This window comes from Giraffa tippelskirchi, chromosome 11, assembly GCF_054371585.1.
Source record: "Giraffa tippelskirchi isolate mGirTip1 chromosome 11, T2T-mGirTip1v1.2.pri, whole genome shotgun sequence".
In the NCBI taxonomy this organism is placed as follows: Eukaryota; Metazoa; Chordata; class Mammalia; order Artiodactyla; family Giraffidae; genus Giraffa; species Giraffa tippelskirchi.
The window spans coordinates 54,748,618-54,770,923 of record NC_137285.1 but is presented as its reverse complement, the minus strand read 5'-3'; the positions used below and the strand labels follow the sequence as shown (position 1 = coordinate 54,770,923).

General features: G+C 36.8%; 1 protein-coding gene and 1 long non-coding RNA gene across 13 annotated transcripts in view; one reads left to right on the top strand and one right to left on the bottom strand.

Annotated features, from left to right (window-relative positions):
- Positions 1-17,598, top strand: part of ANAPC10 (anaphase promoting complex subunit 10) — a 78,581-nt gene extending 60,983 nt beyond the window's left edge. For 8 of the 12 annotated variants that reach the window (XR_014069395.1, XR_014069392.1, XR_014069394.1 and 5 more), the window contains one exon: positions 17,331-17,598. Coding sequence is in view for 8 of the 12 variants with exons in the window: in XM_081544210.1 (XP_081400336.1) it covers positions 17,331-17,561 (231 nt within the window). In the remaining 4 variants the exon portion in view is untranslated. The remainder of the gene's footprint in view (positions 1-17,330) is intronic. The other 4 variants (XM_081544214.1, XM_081544211.1, XM_081544213.1 and 1 more) reach the window with 1 other exon arrangement.
- On the bottom strand, positions 9,169-16,355 carry LOC145527007 (uncharacterized). The gene is made up of 2 exons (XR_014069400.1): positions 15,048-16,355; positions 9,169-11,173 (listed from the first exon to the last, which is right to left on the bottom strand). It is a non-coding gene; the product is annotated as an uncharacterized LOC145527007 (long non-coding RNA).
- Positions 17,599-22,306: the final 4,708 nt, after the last annotated feature.

Below are 22,306 nucleotides of genomic sequence, written 5' to 3'. Positions count from 1 at the left end.
TGGAAACAGTGTCAGACTTTATTTTGGGGGGCTCCAAAATCACTGCAGATGGTGATTGCAGCCATGAAATTAAAAGATGCTTACTCCTTGGAAGGAAAGTTATGACCAACCTAGACAGCATATTGAAAAGCAGAGACATTACTTTGCCAACAAAGGTCCGTCTAGTCAAGGCTATGGTTTTTCCAGTAGTCGTGTATGGATGTGAGAGTTGGACGGTGAAGAAAGCTGAGCGCTGAAGAATTGATGCTTTTGAACTGTGGTGTTGGAGAAGACTCTTGAGAGTCCCTTGGACTGCAGGGAGATCCAACCAGTCCAACCTAAAGGAGATCAGTCCTGGGTGTTCATTGGAAGGACTGATGTTAAAGCTGAAACTCCAATACTTTGGCCACCTCATGTGAAGAGTTGACTCACTGGAAAAGACCCTGATGCTGGGACGGATTGGGGGCAGGAGGAGAAGGGGACGACAGAGGATGAGATGGCTGGATGACATCACTGACTCCATGGACATGAGTTTGGGTAGACTCGGGGAGTTGGTGATGGGCAGGGAGGCCTGGCGTGCTGCAATTCATGGGGTCGCAAAGAGTCGGACACGACTGAGCAACTGAACTGAACTGAACCATGCATACAAATTCTGTTTCTCAGTTTTGTTCTAGGATAAAAGATAAACTAATGTAAAATGTAAATGAAATGTGCATTTGTTTATTTTAGAGCTCATTTAATAGCAAATCATAATTTACTGGGAAGCTCAAAGACTGGGAAAAAGCTGAGCCTCATATGGCAAGAGAAGTCCTGCAACTGTGTGCAGGCATTGCTGCAATTATTTCTGTTGTGTGCTTAGCACTCCCTCCTCCCCCAAGTCAGCACCACATACAGTTTATGTGTATATGTAACTTATTTAATGTAAGAAAAAGAACTTTATGAGCATCCCAAAGTTGAAGTATACCTCTTCCCATCCCTGTCATGATCCTTTTCATATCTTTTAGAGGTAATCACTGTCATAACCTTTTATGATAATTTCTTTAGTTTTTTAAAAAGTAGTTTTACCACCTTTGCCTGCATCCCTAAGCAATAGATTAGTGTCTATTTTTGATCTCTTATCTGGTTTATTTGGTATTGTCAGATTTCTCCCTTCCCCTTCCTCTTTTTTTTTTGGCCAACTTGATCGTCTTATTCTTTAATTTTCAGTTATACTACAAATTGTCTTAAGTTGAATTTTTTAAGTTTATTTTTGCTACAGTAAAATATGTGTGTCAGTTAAAAGTCTGAAAGGACCACACAGCACTTACAAGAACAGCACTTCTCTCTCTGCCCCACACCTTCATCCTACTCCTCAGGAATACTTCTCTTATTCTGAGTCAGTTTAGCCTTTGGGGGGAGTTCTTTTTGGTGTTTGCTTTCATATTTCTAAATGACATATGTGCAGTTCTACAGAATGTGTGTACATATCTATAAAGACATGATCTAATGATGTCTTGTGCTGTGCCCAGTTGCTCCGTCATGTCCGACTCTGCAAGCCCATGGACTGTAGCCCACCAGGTTCCTCTGTCCATGGGAATTTTCAGGCAAGAATACTAGAGTGGGTTGCCACTTCCTCCTCCAGGGGATCTTCCCGACCCAGGAATCGAACTTGCGTCTCTTGTGTCTCCTGCATTGGCAGGCAGGTTCCTACTATGAAATATTAGGATTTAGCTCTGTAATCCTATTTATTCTCTCAAAAACTTCTCTTTATTTTCCTAGTGTAGCTTTTCTTGCTGTTTACTAAATCATTATACACGTTTTCACTGTCATGACCACATTAGTCAAAATAAATCATTATTTTTGTAGAATTAATGATTGCCTCATTTTTTCCCCTGCATTTTAAAAATGTTATCAGTTATTGACATATCCCTAAATTCTCTGACCGATCTATCGAAAAATTCTGGAAGCAGTCATACATCCTCTCTCAGTTTCACATTTTTTTTTCATGTAAGCATCCCTACTGTACCTTCAGCCCAGCTACTGTGTCCATGTGTCAGTCAGTGGAAGTTCATTCAGAGAAGCAGAGCATTGGTGTATGCTTATTTGTGTGTGTGTGGTGTGTGTGTGTGTGTGTGTGTGTGTGTGTGTTTGAGGGCTGGTATTGTATAGAATAGTTTTGTTTGAAGGATTTTGTCTTACACAAGTAAGAGTTGGTTAAATAAATTCTACAAGGCTGTTGTTTTCACATCTGAATGCTAGAGCTTGAAATCCACAGGGCAAGAAGTCAGAAGTGAAGATGGTAAAGTGGTGAAGGGCAAGGGCAAGCTGGAACCCATACCCCAACTCGAGGACCTGAGATCCACATCAGTTCTCACTGCTTTCACCTTGTGATGTCAGTGTGCTGTGGAAGGAGTGATGCCCTTCGTCATGGAGCAGACACACACTCGTCTTGGGAGGCAGAGAAACCACAGGAGGACTCAGGGGAAGATGGAGTGGTTGTAGGCCTGGCTGCTGACCCATGACAGCGTGGTGTGTCAGCATGTAATGACAACTTATGTGGGTCCCTAGTTTGGCGATCTATAAAACCTGTAGACTCACCTACCTCCAAATGCAGAATGGCCACTGCTTCACTCCTGCTGTCGAAACCTCGCACGAAAATCTCTCTCATGTCTCACCTAACTAGAAGCATGCCAGGCAGGGAATTCCAGAAAATGCAGTTTAGGTTAGCACGGCTGGCATGTTAGAGAGACACCATGGTGGCCTTGAGAACGTTTCTCTTAGATCTCTGACTGATGGCCCCAGCTGCTGCTTTTCGGTATCCAGCACCCATCAGTGCCCCAACCAGAGTGAGCACAGCAGGGGTACCAACTGAGGCTCGATCCTGGGTACTCTGGAGACCTCTGACAGGCAGCCGTGGCTTAAGGACTCCTTGACAGCCATGCCAGACTTTCACTAGAACTGCACTGCAGTGTCACACGTCCACCCCACCCTCCTTCTTCCCCCCGAGTCCTTCTCCTGGGCTCAGACCTGCACGGCTATCTACCAGGTCTTCCAGCCTTCCCTGGCTCCCTCCCCACTTTCTCTCACAGATGTTTCCTTTAATAAATTTCTTGTGTATCTGTTTCTGTCTTGGTGTGTGTTCAGAGGACTTGGACAAACAACTATCTTCTTAAGACATCCCTTCAGCAGCATCTTGGGAATTTCCTTCATCTTCTTTTTTGGTAGATTCCTTGTTCCTTAGGTCCCAGGTCTTCATTTTTCTTGACTTTCTTCCTCTTCTGATGAAATGTATCCTCCATATGGGAGGTAAAACTGTTGAAACCTTGCATGACTGAAAACTTTATTTTAATCTCACCCTCGAGGGATGATTTGGCTGGGTATGGAATTCTTGTTTGGAAATAATTTTTCATCAGAATTTTAAGCACATTCTCCATTGCCTCATAGTTTTCTGTATAAATGTTGAGAAATACAATGCCACTTTTCATTTCTGATGCTTCGCTTGTGACCTGTTTTTCTCTGTAGAGGCTTTTAAACTTGCTGTATGTACCTTTGATGTTCAGAGATTTTATGATGGTTCTGCCATGGTATGTGTGTGTGTTTCCTTCATCTTACTGAGTGTTTGTGGTTCGCATCAGTGTGGAAACACCTGTCCTTTAGTTCTGGGAAGTGCTCTTACGTTCCTTCATATTTTTCCTCTATGTTCTCTGTTCTCTCTTTCTGAATTCACATTTGTTAGCAGTGATTCTTCCTGCACTGAGCCACTGATTTTCTTATTTTCTTCCTCTTTTGTTTTCTCAGATTCCAAGCAGTTTATTTAATTTGGATAATTAAATGTGTGTGTGTGTGTGTGTGTGTGTGTGTGTGTGTTGCTCAGTCGTGTCCGACTCTTTGCGACCAGGCTCCTCTGTTCACGGGATTTCTGAGGCAAGAGTACTGGAGTGGATTGCCATTTTCTTCTCCAGGGGATCCTTCAGAACCAGGGGTCAAACCTGGGTTTCCTGCATTGCAAGCAGATTCTTTACTGTCTGAGCCACCATGGAAGCCGTGTGTGTGTGTGTGTGTGTGTGTGTGTGTGTGTCTATATACACACATACATATATACACACACACATGTGTGTGTGTATGTGCACGCGTGCATGCATGCACAGAACTGACTCATTGAAAAAGATCCTGGTGCTGGGAAGATTGAGGCCAAGAGGGGAAGGAGGTGACAGAAGATGAGATGGTTGGATGGCATTACTGACTCAATGGACACCAGTTTGAGCAAACTCAGGGAGATGGTAAAGGACGGGAAAGCCTGGTGTGCGGCAGTTCATGGGGTTGCAAAGAGTCGGACACAACTGAGCGACGCATCAATGTATATGTATATTTCTAAGACTTATTTTTGCTTCTTGGTCTTTTTGATAAAATAGCATTCTATTCTCACTTTAAGGATGCTTTCCTTTATGAGGCTGAAGATATTAATAAAGGTTTGCTTTGTTTTAAAATTTCTTGTCCTCCCTTTATTGCTTCTCTTCAGATTTCCTTTTTTGTTTTTGCTTTTTTCAATTTATGCTTTTTGTTTTTATTTTCTTTTTCAGTTTTTTTTTACATGCATGGAGAGCCTTGGCTATTTTCTCATAGCCTAGGAGTGAGGCTCAAATTAGCAGTTTGGGAGCAGTTTTCTGCTCGTGATGGAATTCGATGCTTACCAGACCTTAAAGCAATGTGGTCAGGCTGGTACCCTCACCTCTTTGCACACAGGCCACCTTCTCAATGAGACCTATTGTGACCACCTTATTTAAAACTGCACACACCTGCCCTCTGGTGCTTCTGATCCTTCTTTTCCTGCTCTGTATTTTCCCCAAAGCTTTTTCCCCTCAGAGCACTTTTATTACCTAATATATTATATAATACCTTATTTATTATATTTGTTATTCATTTTCTGTCTTTCAGTAGAGTATTGGCTCACAAGAGTGGAGATTTTGTTATTATTTTTATTTTCACTGTTATCTTCCAACCACCTGGAATAGTGCCTAGCACAAAATAGGCATTCAATAAATATTTATTAAATTGGGGACACTCACATCACTGTGTGTACCTCTTTTCTTACAGATTTGTTCTTTTTTCGCTTTTCTCTTTTTCTTATGGTCTTATTTTTTTCCAGAAAATAGTAATTCATTCTCTGCCCTAGAGACGTAGGGTGGAGGATAAGAGATGGGATGTGGAAGGGGCTCCAGGGTGATCTGCCTGGGAGGCAGCAGCCCTGTGGCTGAGCAAGATGAAGGGAGCTGAGATTCACTGTTAAATGTGTAGACATTCACACCATTAAAAAAATAATGATAATATGCTGCCATCTTGTCTTGTTTTACCTCAATCTAGATCCTCCCTTCTTTAACCTGTACAGATAATATGAACTTTTAGTTTTCTATGGGAGTAGGAAAGGAAGGTGGGGACAGGTGAGAATCTCGGCATCAAACTGTTTCCTAATTGGATAGCTTGTTTTCCAGTTTGCACGCTTGTTTATTTTTAACCTAACCTGACCCTCCTACCTTCAGAACCACCTGGTGCTTTCAGTTTCAGAGATACTAGAGTACAGTGCACCGTGCTTCTTCTCGACCTCTCCCATTCTGCCTGCTTTTGTGGATTTACACATTTTTCAAATTCTTTAGCTGTCATTTTTGTTGGTGTTTGGGAGTCTATTATTTCCTAAACTATTTTGCAAAGCTTTTAAATTATATTCATCAAAATGGTATGTGCATAAGAAATAATGGATGATTAGATATAGCTCCTGAACATAAATAAATTTCCAATAAATTGATAATTTCCTTTTACTACACCAATCACAGTTTCCAGTAATCCAGGACCCAGTTAAGTCCACACTTTGTTGACTGATGAACAGATTCTACTAGATTCGAGTGGTAGTATGATGGCATTTAAATATCCTCTTTGGAAAGTTTAAAAGTACTTTGTATATGTCTTTGTATACTTGTGTGTTTTCTTGTATCAGGAGAGATGTGAAAAAAGATATAAACCTAATTGGAATCTACAGTTAGCGTTTAAGGAATAGAGTGTGGGGATTGAAAAGTAGAGGGCCATAAGTTGAGAATAGTTGTTCACATTAGCCATGAGTGCTAGGGTTTTGAAAAGGAAACATAAAAGGTTGTATAGTTACTGAACTTCAGATTTAAAGAAAACTTAGAGTTAGGGGGACCAGGTTCTCATGTGACAGACCAAAAGTTCTTGTATTATTCTTATATTTAAAAATATAAAAATAATTCACTAAACTAGAGCGTATCCAAGACACTTGGCCCATTTTAGATGACATGTAGTCAATATCCCTTTGCCCTCTCATGATCTTTGGAATATTTTCAGAGTCGGTTTCCTGCACAGTGTAAATTTGCTTTTGCCCTACTGGAGATTATATGGCTAAAATGTGGGTCAAAGGCCATTCAACATGAGGCATAGGAGATAAGCAGATACTAGATCGTGCAGGGCTTTTCAACAGTGTTAGAATCATGGATTTATTCTTAACTATAATGAGAAACTAATGAAAGGTTTTTCAGGTTTACGTTTTTGTATGATGACTCTGCTGCTAATCTGAGCTTAGACTGGAGGAGGACAGAAGCAGCTATGGTAAACTTGGTTGAGAGGTCACTGGTAACAGTCCTGGTCAGCAGTATTGCTGATTACCTATGCCACATACCTCCATCTCCTTTCCTTGCCCAGAGAGACCACTTCCCACAGTAAAGACAGAAAATGCCTGATACTCCATTTCCAGCTTCCCTTGCAGTTAGTGCAGAGAGGCATGTGATACAGAAATGGCCAATGAGAAATCTGATAGCTTCAGGAAAACATTTTCCTCTATAATTCAAACAGGAGAAAGCCTTTTTGGACATTTGGTGTGTGAGAACATGATGCTTGCAGCTGCTGCAGAGATCATAGACAACAGAGTATGTATGACAGAGCAGAAAGGTCTGGGCCTTTTTTTTTTTTAACTTTTTATCTTTACATGGATACGAAAATTCCACACATCGTGTGAAAGGCTCACTGAATTTTCATGAATTAAAGAAATCTATATAATCAGCAACCAATAAAAATCCAGAAACCCTCCTTATACTTTCTTATGCGCTCTCAAGGTTAATCATTATTCTGACAATATGGATTACTTTCACCTGGATTTTTTTAAAAATCTGTTATGTTTTTGTTTTTATCTTTCACTGTTTTGCATTAGGAGATGGCATCATATTTTGTATATACTCTTTTGGGTCTGGCTTGTTTTTACTTGGGTTTCCCTGGTAGCTCAGATGGTTGAGAATCTGCCTGTAGTGCAGGAGACCTGGGTTTGATCCCTGGGCTGGAAAGATCCCCTGGAGAAGGGAATAGCTACCCATTCCAGTATTTTTGCCTGGAGAATCCCATAGACAGAGGAGCCAGATACGACTGACTAACTATTTTTGTTTGTTTGTTTGTTTGTTTTATTCAGCATGTTTATAAGAGTCATCTGTATATTTGGGTAGCTATAGATTGTTCATTTTGTTCCTGTAGAACATTGTGTTTTGTGAATATACTCCAACTTATTCATTTGACTGTTGGTATGTAGTTAGGTGGTTTGGCTAGCTGAGGCTCCTGTGAATATTTTTGTATACACACTGTTGAATATATGTATGCATTTCTGTTGGGTGTATATCTCTTTAATTTGTAGTAGTTCTTTAAATAGTTAAGATAGGATTCCTTTTCTACACATAGGCATAGGCATATTTCCCAATCAGTGACTTGTTTTTTCCACACTCTTAATTATATCTTTTGATGAACAGAAGTTCTTAATTCTGAAATAGTTGACCACTATTGTTGATTGATGCTTTTTCTGTCCTGTTTAAGAAAATTTTACCTAATCCAGAGTTACAAAGATATTTTATTTTCTTTTGGAAGCTTTAGTTTTTGATTTTGACATTTAAATTCAAATTCATCTGAAACTGATTTTTGTTTATGGTGAGAAGTGAAGGAATCAAGATTATTATTTTCCCCAAAATGGAAATCCAGTTCATCCAGCATCATTGCTTAAAGAAACTTATATAAATAACAAACCTATATATAACAAAAAATACATAGTTTTGTGATGAATTTTAAACCTTCTATTTCTTCTTTATTGTTTATCTTTTCCCTACTGCACCAGTGAGTGTCATCTTTGACAAAAATCAGATGTCTTGTGCATTTGTGGGTTTGTTCCTGATCTCTGATCTCTTGGTTTGTTAGTCTGTCTTTGCACGAATTCTGCACTGTTGCAGTTATAACTTATGTTGACCTTATATTCAGTGGCCTTGCTAATTAAGCTTTCTTATTAATTCTAATAGTTTATAGATTCTTTCTTAATTTTCTAGATGTGCAGTCATATAATTTACAAGTAATATTATTTTTTCTTCCCTTCCAATCCTATTCACCTTCCCTCTTTCCTTCTGTCGCTCTCTCCTCTGTTCCCTTCCATTTTCCTTCCATGATTGTACTGTTTATGACCTCCAGTACAATGCTAAATAGAAGGGGTCATAGTGGATGATCGTCTCTTTATAATCTCTTTAGAAAAGTTTTTAATGTTTCTCCATTCATTATAACGAGTAGGGTAGGTTATTTGTTTGAAAGATGCCCTTTCATGTTAAAGAGATTGTATTCTGTTCTTATTTGCTAAAAGTTAAAGTCATAAATGGATATTGAATTTGTCAAATACCTTTTTTGTGTCTGACAATGATTATATGAGTTTCTCTCTTTTTTCTATTAATAAAAGTCAATTACATTGATTAATTTTTAAGTGATAATCCAACCTTGTGTACCTGTACTAAACTCCACTTAGTTGGACTTGCTACTCTTTTGTTCTAGATTTTCTTATGTTTCATTAGAAAAAGTGGTCTGTAATTTTTTTTCTTAAGGGAGGGATATTTTAAAAATGTTCTTATGAGGCCAGAACAACTTGTTGGAACCAAAGTTGTTCTAGCCTCATAAAAATTGTTTTAAAATATCCCTCCCTTTTCTATTCTCTAAGCATTTGTGCTACCATTTCTTTGTTAAATATTTGGAAGAATTGAATGGTAATGCCATCTGGACCTGGAGTTTGGCAATGGATTTTAAATTACAAGGCAATTTTCTTAGTAGATATAGTTCTATTCAGATTTTCTATGTCTTCTTTTTGTTATTTTTGATACATTGTATTTTTCAAGAAGCCTGTCAACTTTTTCTTCTGATAGATCCAACCCAGGGATCTGTTGAGTCAATCTGATAAATTCTTAATTTCAGATATTTTATTTTCAGCTCTACCATTTCTATTTTAAAAGTATATTCTAATTCTCAGATGAAATTATCATTTCATTTATTCATCTTTCCCTCTTCTTAGTTTGGTTAATAATAGTAATGATTTTTTGATTGATTACTAGGCTAGACTCTAGATCTGTGCTGTTCAACCACGTGTGGCTTTTGGCTAATCTTAATTGAGATATGTATCGTATAAGTGTTAAATGTCAGATTTTAGTGATTTGGTACAAAAAAAAAAGTATGTAAAATAGCTCAGTAACTTTTTACATAGATCACATGTTGAAATGATATTCTGGATATACTAAAATGAGATTAATTTGACCTGTTTCTTTGTGCTGTTTAAAATGTAGGTATTAGAAAATTTAGGGCGTCCTAGGTGGTGCAGCGGTAAAGAATCCACCTGTGAATACAGGAAACACAAGAGAACGTGGGTTCGATCCTTGGATTGGGAAGATCCCCCGGAGAAGGAAATGGCAACCCGCTCTAGTATTCTTGCCTGGAAAATTCCGTGGACAGAGAAGCCTGGTGGGCTACAGTCCGTGGGGTCCCAAAGAGTCAGACACCACTGAGCATGCACAGAAACAAACAAAAAAAAGAATTAGAAAATTTAAAACTATGTTTGGCTCACATTTGTGACCCGTATACTTTCTCTACAGGACAGTGCCACTCTAGAAGCTATTTTCTTTCTCTAGAGAGTTCTCTTTTTCCTGAGGTAGACAGATAGGTTGAGAAGCTTTACTTTTGTCAGGTTCTGAGTTGAGTTGGCTTGAGTCGAGGCTGTGTTGCAGTTTTGGTAAGGTTCCATCCACCTCTGTCCTTTAATGTTCCTATCATAGCCACTCAAGGCTGTCATTTGGGGCCTGGTGTCTTCATTGGGCAAGTTCTTGTTTTCTCAGCCCTCAGAGATTGCCAGACACTCTGCTCTTCTTCTGAGAGACCCCTTGCTTATCCATTCACTCTCCTGTTCCAAATAACTTCACAATGTGGCAAATATCTTGAGGGGAAAATAGGCTGTGTGCTTAAAGATCTTGAAGTTTCTAAGTATGTCTTTTCTGAAAGACCACTCTAGTCATAGTTCCATGTGTTTCAAGAAGCACCTCTCTATCTGGGCAAAACCATGATTTGTAACATCTCACCGTGTTCTCGAATCGACAAACACCCCCATGGCTCAAGTGGGTACCGAAAGACAGGTAACCTCCCTGAGGTTCTCCCCTCCCCAGACTCTGGCCTCCTGTAGTCCTCTTTGTTTTAGCGGTAATCTGACAACTCTAAAATGATGATTTAAAGAGATTTACCTGTAGTTATTGCCAGTAGGAACACTGTCTTCTTCAAACTACTCCATTCTCTTGAATTTAAAAGAGGTATATTTAGAGATATGTTTGCATTCGGAACTGCTCTGGCTGTGTCCTCTATCATTTCTGCCTTACCTTGCCTTGCCTTCCATAGATAACCCTATCCTTTGCTAGCACCTTTAGAGATTGCCTCTTAAAAAAGAGATAAAATTTTGAATCATCAGCATATTGCCATTTAAAGCACCTGAAATCATGGGTCTGGATGCAATCATCTAGGACAGTTGTGTAGAGTAAACTCTGTATTATGAGACCAGTTTTAGGACAGGACTATGAGGAATGCAGTGTTTAAGGAACAGAAAGAGGAGTGTCCAGAGAGATAAAGGAGATGAGAAAGGTAGGAGGAAGAAGGTGAAGTTACAGAGGCTGCATGAAGAGAACATTTCAATAAAGAGGGCGCATCAAATTATGTAGAAAGGAAAAGAAAGTTTCAAGTGAAAAGAATTCTGTGGATTTAGCAATAATGAAATTTATATTATCTTATGACCTTACAACATGCCTATGAGGAAAGCATAAAATTATACGGGAATAAAATTGTCTTAATTTTATTGATGATTTACAAAAATGATGATTTTATATCATTCATCCTGATAGATGGAGAAGTAAAGGTTTACCAAGGAGAGGTAATTTGCTTAAACTCAAGAGTAGACGTGAAATTCAAGTCTTGGTTTTCTTTTGACACCTGGTCTGATGTCCTTTTCACAGCACTACATATTTTTATCTGTTGCTATCATTTCTTGATTATTCATTACATGGAAAAGACTTTTCACTTTTTCCAAAGCTCAGTCATAATTTTATCCTGTGTGTATGTTGTTGTTCAGTCACTAAGTCATGTCTGACTCTTTGCAACCCATTGGACTACAGCACTCTGGGTCGCCCTGTCCTTCCCCATCTCCTGAAATCTGCCCAAGTTCTTGTCCATTGAGTTAGTGATGCCATCCAACCATTTCATCCTCTGCTACCCTCTTCTCCTTTTGCCTTCAATCTTTCCCAGCATCAGGGTCTTTTCCAATGAGTCGACTGTGTGTGTGTATGTAGTTGTTATATATATTTGCTGTTTTTCTTTTCTTTGAGAGAACATTTTTATTTTTTCTAATTTTATTGGGAAGTAATTGAGATACATCACTGTGTAAGTTTAAGGTGTACAACATGATGGTTTGATTTACTTATTTTGTGAAATGGTTACCACAGTAGGTTTAGTTAACATCCATCATCTGATAATGAAAAGAAGAAAAAAAGTTCTCCTTGTGATGAGAACTGTTAGGATCTACTCTCTTAACAACTTTCCAAGGTATCGTATAGCAGTGTTAGCTATAGTCATCATAGTGTACATTGCATCCCTAGTACTTACCTTATCTGTTTTTCTTTTCAGTGATACTTAAGTCTGGCTAACTTGTTCTTGTCCTCCAGAGATTTTCTACAATTTCTTAACATTTCTTCACCATTTGGGGCTTTTGATGAAATCATTGTTTTTGACATTCCCTTCAAATTTAATTCATAATTGTTCCTGTAGATTAGTAGAACAGTCTGTCTAGTTCTTATCTTTCTGTTACGCCTCTTTTTTTTTTTTTTTCCAAACAGGTAACTTTTAAGATTTATACTGTTAAAAACTGTTTAAGCTTGACTCTCCAGGAACTCTTTCTGGAGGAAATGTCTATATAAAAACTCTTCCGACTTACAAGTCCAGAATTAATGTCTTGACCTTCGGTAGCAGAGTGACTGATTTTGACCTCAGGGTGACTTTCTTAGGTGGGGTCACCTTCTTCACTGGGGTCAAAGAGCTTGCTTTCCATAGTGAGCTCCTTTAGTTGGATTCTGTCTTTCTTGTTAAGCTGCCTTTGTGGTATCCTTACTTTCAACAAATTTGGAACTTCTGAAGTTTCTTTTGGATCCTATTAGACTTTCTTTCTCTACAAGTAGGTCATCATTGCAGTTAACTGGTTGTATTCCTTCCAAAGTGAAAGGATGGTTAAAATGCCGGAATCTGCTGCTTCATGTATAACAGTTCTCATATTGAGAGTCTGTAGAATTTTATCAACTCACAGCTATGGTTAATGAAGGAGCACAAGGTGGTGAGAGAGGAGAGCAGAGGGCAACTTTCTTGAAGCAACTTTCAAGTCATTGTACCTTCTCTCATTTATTTTCCAGGGATATGTGATTAGCAATAGGAAACGACATATGAACAGCTTTGTATTTGATATTTGATGTGATTTTCATTAACAAATGATTTCTTTTTTTTTTTTTTCTTTTTAAGGTAAGCTTTGTTTATGGTGGACTTAATCCTTTAAATCAACATATCCTTAGAGGATATCCTGAAATAAATCAGAGCCAGAGTAGAGCTAGTGACTTACAGGTTGCTGATAGGAAGCAGAAGATCTTGGAGCCAGGCTGAGAGATCCCTTGAGAGAAACTCTTCATAAGAGAAGTTTGCCAACCCCTGCCCTACATCTATAGTTAGCAGAATTGGGGGTATCTAGCCAATAAAAAATGTTAAGTGAGGGTATATATGGAAAAAGAGCCAAAAGGGGAGATGGTAAGAAGAAAGAATGAGGAGGAATATAGAAAAATTTACATTTTAATGTTGTTAGAAATTTTATTTATTGAGGTCCAAATCAGAAATGGGGAAAAGAAGAAAGTTAAATTGGCAAATTTTATCTTTTATTAATTTTCTGTTTAAAAATACAAAAAATAGTGTATATATTTTTCACTTAACATATATTAGCCTTTTAATCATTGTTATAAAAAAGGCATTAAAATTATATCTACTACACATATTTGAGTTTTTGTTTAACCCATGAAATAAGTTCACATGTGGCAGGATCAGAATAATAACTCTTCAGAGATGACTGAGAAGTTTAAACAGGGTACAATAGAACTGAAGTAGATACATGAGTTGTTTTTATGACTCTCAGGCAATGTAGTTGATTGTGAAGCTATTTGAGAGATATTAATAGCTATACATACTTTGTAATATACTTTTAGTGACTGATATCAGCAATTTTCTTATGTTCTGAAGAAATAATGTACTAATAATATTTATTGAATAATTTACTACGTTTACAATTCTGTACATATCATGCCCAAAATTATACACTACAGAATCTTAGTATAACTTCCATTACAGTGAAGCATTTTAAAAATACCCTAATAATAGCATTGAGTCTATCAGAAGTAGATAATCTATCAGAAGTAGAAGTAGATAGATAATTAATTTGGTTAAATTTATTCAAAACATGATGTTGTTAAAAAAGTACTGCACTCAGTATGTCTCAACATGTCAGCAAATTTGGAAAACTCAGCAGTGGCCACAGGACTGGAAAAGGTCAGTTTTCATTCCAATCGCAAAGAAGGGCAGTGCCAAAGAACGTTCAGACTTTTGTGTACCATTGAGTACCATTGTGTTCATTTCACTGCTAGCAAGTAATGCTAAAAATCCTTCAAGCTAGGCTGTAACAGTATGTGAACCAAGAACTTCCAAATGTACAAGTTGGGTTTAGAAAAGGCAAGGAACCAGAGGTCAAATTGCTAACATTCGTTGGCTCATAGAGAAAGCAAGGAAATTTCAGAAAAACATCTGCTTCATTGACTATGCTAAAGTCTTTGACTGTGTGGATCACAACAAACTGTGGAAAGTTCTTGAACAGATGAGAATATCAGATCACCTTCCCTGTCCCCCAAGAGACTTGTATGCAGGTCAAGAAGCAAGTTAGAACCAGACATAGAACAACAGATTGGTTCAAAATTGGGAAAGGAGAATGTCAAGGCTATATATTGTCCTCTTGCTTATTTAGCTTATATGCAGAGTACATCATGTGAAATGCCAGGCTGGATGAATCACAAGCTGGAATCAAGGTTGATGGGAGAAATATCAGTAACCTCAGATATACAAACAATACCACTCTTATGGCAGAAAGTGAAGAGGAGCTAAAGAGCCTCTTGATGAAGGTGAAAGAGGAGAGTCAAAAAGCTGACTTAAAACCCAACATTTAAAAAACTAAGATAGTGGTATCTGGTCCCATCACTTCATGGCAAATAGAAGGGGAAAAGTGGAAGCAACGACAGATTTTATTTTCTTGGGCTCGAAAATCACTGTGGATGGTGACCGCAGCCATGAAATCAAAAGACACTTGTTCCTTGGAAGAAAAGCTATGACAAACCTAGACAGTGTATTAAAAAGCAGAGACATCACTTTGCCAACAACGGTTTGTATGGTCAAAGCTATGGTGTTTCCAGTAGTCATGTACAGATGTGAGAGTTGGGCCATAAAGATGGCTGAGAGCCAAAGAATTGATGCTTTTGAATTGTGGTGATAGAGAAGACTCTTGAGAGCCCTTGGACAGCAATGAGATCAACCCAGTCTACCTTAAAGGAAATCAACCCTGAATATTCATTGGAAGGACTGATGCTGAAGCTCCCATACTTTGACCACCTGATGTGAATAGCCAGCTCCTTGGAAAAGACCCTGATGCTGGGAAGGATTGAGGGCAGGAGGAGAAGGAGGTAACAGAGGATGATGAGGTGGTTAGTTGGCATCACCAACTCAATGGATGTGAGTTTGAGAGGACTCTGGGAGATGGTGAAATAGGGAAGCCTGGTGAGCTAAGTCCATGGGGTTGCAGTGTTGGACCCAACTTATTAACTAAACAACAACAATAAGGAGTTGAACAAAATCTTAGTTTTACTTTTTGGTCATTATTGAGATTCATTATTGTATACTTACCTGGAAAATAGATTATTCTAGCCAGAAGTGCTTTTCCCCTCCTCTGAACTCCTGTGGGTATCCATTATAGTAGTTTCCTATTGTTACTATAGCATATAACCACACACTTAGTGGCTTAAAACAACACGCAGTTAATATCTTACAGTTCTGAAGGTCGGAAGTCCAGAATGGACCTAATAGATTAAAATCAGGTGTCAGCAAGGTGGATTCTTTTCTGGAGATTGTAAGGGAGAACTGTTCATTGCTTGTTCCATCTTTTAGAGGCTGCCCATATTCCTTGGCTTATGGTTGCATCACTCAGTCTTTGCTTCCATCATCACATCTCCTTTTCAGTCTCTCTTGGCCTTCCTCTTATAATGACCCTGTTGATTACATTGCATCTACTCAGGTAATCCAGGATAATCTTCCCATCCCTAGGTCTTTAACTTAATCACATCTGCAAAGTCATTTTGCCATGTTAGTTAACATATTCAGGGAACTTGGGGAAGGACATGGACATCCCTAGGGTCCCATTATTCTTCCTGCCACATCTTTCTCCTTTTATTTAGAATCATTGGATGTCAGAGCTGAAAGGGACATTGGATGAAAACTTGTCTAATCCCTTTACTTTTTACATGAAAAAACTGAATGAAACCAGAAAGGCTGTTTGTCTTTGTCTGCCTCTAAAGCTTTATTAAAAGATTTGAAATAAGGCCTTAGTTATGTTTTTTGTGCTTAACTGTACTTTTATCGTAACTATACAATATTTACTGCCTGAATGATTAAAGGTTAGTCATAGCAACCAGGTGTATCTTATCTCTGACTCAGCTTTTTTAAGTTAGTGCTAATGGAAGTTTATAGAAAGCGACTGACTGAAAATACCATGAAGGGTAGGGATTCATTTATTCTTATATTTTAAAGTTAAAAGAAAGAAATTATTCCATCTTAAAAATAACTACCTTTTTTAAGATGCCAATTCTCTGTCTCTTGCCCAACTCTGCTTTTATCTACTCACTTTCCTTCATAAAGAATGAAAAGAAAGACTAAAGAAAGAAACAAAGTGAAGAAAAGAAGGGAGAAAAGGAAAAGAAGATACAGTGGTGTTCACTTAATAGTTTTTCTAGAGTAACTCATGGAATCTGGATTGAGTTTCTTTGATATTCATTGCTATTGGGCTGGATTAATAAGTATTATCTGTAATAATACCATGTATTATCTGTAATGCATATCTTTCATATGTATTCAACCCAGGGATCGAACCCAGGTCTCCCATATTGCAGGCAGATTCTTTACCAGCTGAGCCACAAGGGAAGCCCATTCAATAACTAAGATAATTTAAAAATCAGTGTTTATCTTTTAAAAACTATTTCATAACTTTAGGAAAATTTTTAAAAATTTAGGTTTATTCTTTGAATTATGGTTTTTCTTCTCTTGTTAAGGAAGGATAGTTTAGACTCTTGGTTAAAATGAAAAATTTTTAAAGTTATCTGGAAAAACATTTTAAAAATCTAGATTTTAGGTTTAGGTTGTCGTTCAGATAAATAATTTACTGTTTTCCAAGAAAAAAAGCTTTGCCTGATGCTTATGTAATGACTGATTTTCTTTTAATATTCTTGTAGTTTGTATAGAATCTGATTTATTGTTAGGTGAGTTTGGATATATTAGGCATAGTTCTTGAAATAAAATATACCAGAAGCATTATGTTCTAAGCATTTAGAGTCTTTTCTTGTATCTGCATGGTTTTCCATTGGCCCTATATATCTATACATGTCTAAATCTAAATTTGTATGTTATACAAGTTTCATTAAATACTAAATTGCAAATAATTCTGTTTTTATTTTGTCTACTAAGATGGTACATGTAGGTGCTTAACAACTGTAAAAATGTGGACCATGCCGAAAGTGCCAAATAACTGATAATGTTTATTATATTGTCATGTTCTCCGTGAGAAAACTGTTAATTATAAGTCAACTTTAGAATGCATTCGTTATAATAAATTATGTTTGTTGGGTGAAAACATAATCTGACTCTTCTTTTCTTGGCAGCAACTTGAATTGGTGGAACCAAGTGGCTGGATTCACGTTCCCTTAACTGATAATCATAAGAAGCCAACTCGCACATTCATGATACAGATTGCTGTTCTAGCCAATCACCAAAATGGAAGAGATACCCACATGAGACAGATTAAAATATACACACCAGTGGAAGAGAGCTCCATTGGTAAATTTCCTAGATGTACAACTATTGATTTCATGATGTATCGCTCAATAAGGTGACCTTAGAACAAAAGTCATTAAACATCTTATCAGTACATATTAAATCTGGTATCTTTATTGAAAAATAAATTAATTATTTTGCAATTTGGTATGCATTGGAAAGTATTTTATTGTAACTTTAATAAATACATTTTGGGTCATAATATCTTTATTTTCTTTAACATGTAATAAGGCTCACATATTTTATAATTATTAAAAATGAACTTGAACCAATCATTTAATTTTTCTTATACCAAAAGAAAACCAATTAAACTGAAAGATTTTAAGATATACACAAGTATTTTTTACTAACTAGGTAATCATTTCATATAGTGATCATGCATTAGAGTAATGATATATTGCATGTTTGGGAACAAAACTATGTTTTATCAATAGATATCTTTAATAAGTCAAAATTATTATTAGTTTTTTCTATCCAGAGGAATGTCTTATATTAATGCTAGGCCTTAAAAAAAATTTTTTTAATTTCTTCATTTGGTTGGTTCGAGTCTTAGTTGCAGCACACAGGATCTTCCTTTGTGGCACACAGACTCTAGTTGTGGCATGGGTTTAGTTGTTCCACAGCATGTGGGATCTTAGTTCCCCAGCCAGGGATTGAACCTGTGGACCCCTGCATTGCAAGGCAGATTCTTAACCACTGGACCACCAGAGAAGTCCCAATACTAGGCCTTTTAAAAAACTGTCAAGATAAGCTTAGCATTCAATGTCTTATGAGAACCACCCTGATTTGGGGAATGTTATTACTTGTATCATAATTATTGTACTTTCATGAAATATTTTTAACCCGAGTTGTCTATATCCTAATATTGTGTCAGATTGCTACTATAATCTACTGTTTATCCTAATTCTGATGCTGTTTATAGGACAGTTAGTTTCAAATTTGTGTCTAACACTGAAGTCCCATTCCCTGAGAGATAATGTAGCTCACAAAATTTTTAAAAATATATGAAATTATTCTTTATATATAAAAATATTTTAAAGGTGCTTGAATGAGTTTTCTTTCCATGGTTTAACATGAATCCATTTGATTCTGTACGTCTTCCCCAATGCTACTTGCCGCCTCCTATCTTTTCCTTTGGGGGAGACAGAATTTCCCTATATTGGCTAATTTTTTTTGTTTTTGTGGCTGTGCTACGTGCTTGTGAGCTCTTAGTTCCACAGCCAGGGCTCAAACCCGGGCCCTTGGCAGTGAAAGCCTGGAGGCCTAGCCACTGGACCACCAGGGAGTTCCCACCCCTTATTGGCCCTTGTTTGGGAAAGATTCCTCAGAGGTTCTTGCATTACTGGGTAGACTGAAGTCTTAAATTAGCAAAGTTTAAAAAATAATTATGTGTTTGATTTTATTGTGGCAGATTTGATTTATTGTGGCCACTGACTTATGTGGATGCTATAAAAAATGAAGGCTTCAATTTTTTTCACTCAGCAGAGTCTCAGCTCTTTTTCTATGAGTTCCACAAAGAGTTTGTTATTTTCATTTTCTCCTTAGAGTAAGAAGAATGGTAGGTGACTATATGGTCAGCAAGAAGTCTGTAACCAAAACTCATTTGAGATCAGCAAATAAATCCCAAATACAGATGTGGGGTACTGGGAGGGGAAGAAGAGAGATCTGAAGAAAAACATGGATAGGAGTTTTAAAAACAGGAGCAAATCAAGGAAGTAAGAAGAGTAATGTATATTGCACTGTATTAGATGTTCTGTGTTAGTCTGATAAGGAAAACATGTAAACATAAGGTCTTCATCTAAGATACAGAGAAGTCAAATAAGTACAGGAGGTTTTATTAGTAATAATTATCATTTATCAGATGCAGTCTGTTATTTCCTACTATACTAATAGGTTGTGAAGAAACTCCTAAAATTAGTAGGGGTTAAGAAGATTGTTGGGAAAATCAGTACGTTTTCTGCTTCTATTCCCTTTCCCTGTTTTCCATAAGCCAGCTGGCTGACTTCCTCATTAGGCTTAGGAAAACTTGGTAGTGGAGGATTATGGAGGTAATGGTTCCCCTTATTTTAAGGATTATCTGAAGTACAATAGCAATGCATAATTACTTGAAGCAGTTTTATTTCTCTTTTGAAAGTGTAAATTGTATATCTAATAAAAGATTTGTATCTAGAATATATAAAGAACTCTTATAGCTGAAAAGGAAGAAAAAAATTCAATTAAAGTGAACAAAAGATTTAAGCCAACATTTCACCAAAGAAGACATATGATTAGCAAATAAGCATATGAAAAGATGCTCAACTTCATTGGATGTTAGTAAAATGCAAATTAAAATCTTAATGAGGTACCATTTCACAGCCACTAGAATGACTGTGATTAAAAAGACAATTGCAAGTGTTAGCAAAGGTATGGAGGGAACTGGACCTCATGTCAGACTGCTAATAAGGATGTAATTGATATATAAACGTTGATAAGGAATTTGGTAATTTTTTAAAAAGTTTAACAGATGCATATTATATGACCAGTCATTCCACTTACAAGTATTTACCAAAGAGAAAAGAGAGTGTATGTCCATACAAAGACTTGCACATGAGTGTTCATAGCAGCTTTATTTGTAGTGCCTAAAAATTGGAAGCAAAGCAGATGTTGTTCAACAGGAGAAAGTATAAACAAATTGTGGTAAATCCATGTAATAAAATACTACTCAGTAACACAAATAAATGAAGTTAATTAATACATGCAACAACGTGGATAAATTTCCAAAATAATTATGCTGAAAGAAGCCACTAAAATGACTATAGTCTGTATGATAGCACTTTTTAAATATTCTAGAACATACTCATCAAGTGATAGAAAGCATATCAGTGGTTGCTTCGGATGGGGTGTAGAGAGAAGTCAAAAGGGATGAATTACTCGAGCGGATGACAGAAATGTTCATTATCTTGACTGTGGTACTGGTTTCACAGCTATATACATACACCAAAATTTGCCAAGTTACACATTTAAAATGCCTTAGCAAAGCTGATTTTAAAAAATAGCTTATTCTACCTATTTTACATAGGAATCACTGAAAATGCTAAACTCAACGTAGTTATATTTCTTAATATATAGAATCTGAGAATATAAAACTAGCATTGAAAATCCATTTTAACAGTTAATAGAACAATGACAGCAAATTCATAGGTTCATCTGTAATCAGTATACATTTTTGAGTATTGATAAAACTGTGCAGTTGTAAGATTTAAATGTTTTCATTTCACATGTAATCAAAGTAGTGGACACTTTAAAAATCAGTGTATTACGTGAGGAAATATTGTCACAAGAAACACTCTATAAAACTGTGGAATTATAAAATACAGCAGTTCATTGAAGAGTAGTAAATACCCAACTTATGAAAACACTAACATATATTGAATGTTGAGTTAGATGTAATAATAAAACCAAAGTAAATCTGATGCAGACTTTGCTTTCCAGTTGCTTTTAGTCTACTGAGGGGAATAATAGGTCTCTGATAACCAGGTCAGAATTTAGAGCGGTAAGATCACTCTGTAGAAAAGAAAGTTGACTTCCTGTTCAGGAAGTTGGAGGTAAAGCTAAAAAAGGCACTGTGGAGGAGGTGGAATTTCGGAAAGAAAGACTATTTGTAATATCAGTTAGTTACTTTTCAAGCTTATTCTCAAATCCAAACTATCGTTTTTACATGAATAACAGTGATTAATTTGAAACAGATGATTTGTATGTAAGGAATCCAGTGATGTTTTGTACATTTGAAAGCTTCCAATGGTTAAAACACAGACCAATCTTGAAAAGTAATTTTTGACACCAGGCCTCTGTCCTTTCTGTTATTATGACTACGAGTTACAGTACAAATTTTTATGAGTATAAAGTTTTGACTCAAATACAGATATTTGATGTGTTTCTAGTGTTAGAAAATTTTGCTTTAAATTCTTAATGTCTTATTATATGTCATTTTTAATTGCCTTCTTGTTTGTTAGCTTGTTTCATCAATTACTTTTTAAAATGATGAGTTGCAGAATATGTTAAAGCATTAGGGAGACTAATACTTGGCAGTTGTGGTTATTTGGAGACACTTTTGCTTTGTGGATCTTTTAAACCAAGATTACCTTCTTTTGCCCACGTTGTTCTGGCTTTCCCCACTTCTGCTATGACTCCCTGGGGTATGGTGTTTGGAAGTGTTCACTGTACAAGGCTGTTTACCAGCCATCTACAAGGAGGCTCTCTGTGCTTCATGATCTGCCATTTAGCTGAGCCTGCTTCTGTGCAGTGGTGTCTAGAAAGCATTAGAGAGAAGACAACAACAACAAAAGCCTCAGGGATTACTTTAGTAGTTATCCATAATAATGACTTATTCTGTTAACAGGACATATCTAAAAGCTAATTAACTAGGACTCCCCCCCACCATAAATGTCTGTAATCCATGGCAATGTTATATGAAAAGTTGAAATTATTTTTTAATAATATTAACCAGTCTATATTTTAGTTTTATGTGTAAGTACCCTCCCTTTTTTCTATGGCTAATCCTATGATGATTATTTTCTCTTGTCCTTTCTGGTTAAAAGAACCAATTTAGAATTTTGCCAACATAAGCAAAATTATACCAATTTAAAGGTAGTCTACCTGCTTATGAAATCTTTTTCTGAGTAAATTAATATTTCAGGAAATGATATTTCACATCCTGTATCATTGAAGCTCTAGTATTTACCATCTCAGTTGTTTTAATTATTGCACTTGTGGCCGTAAACTTTCCACTGATGGAGTTCAGTGATCATCGCAAGATGTTTTTCCA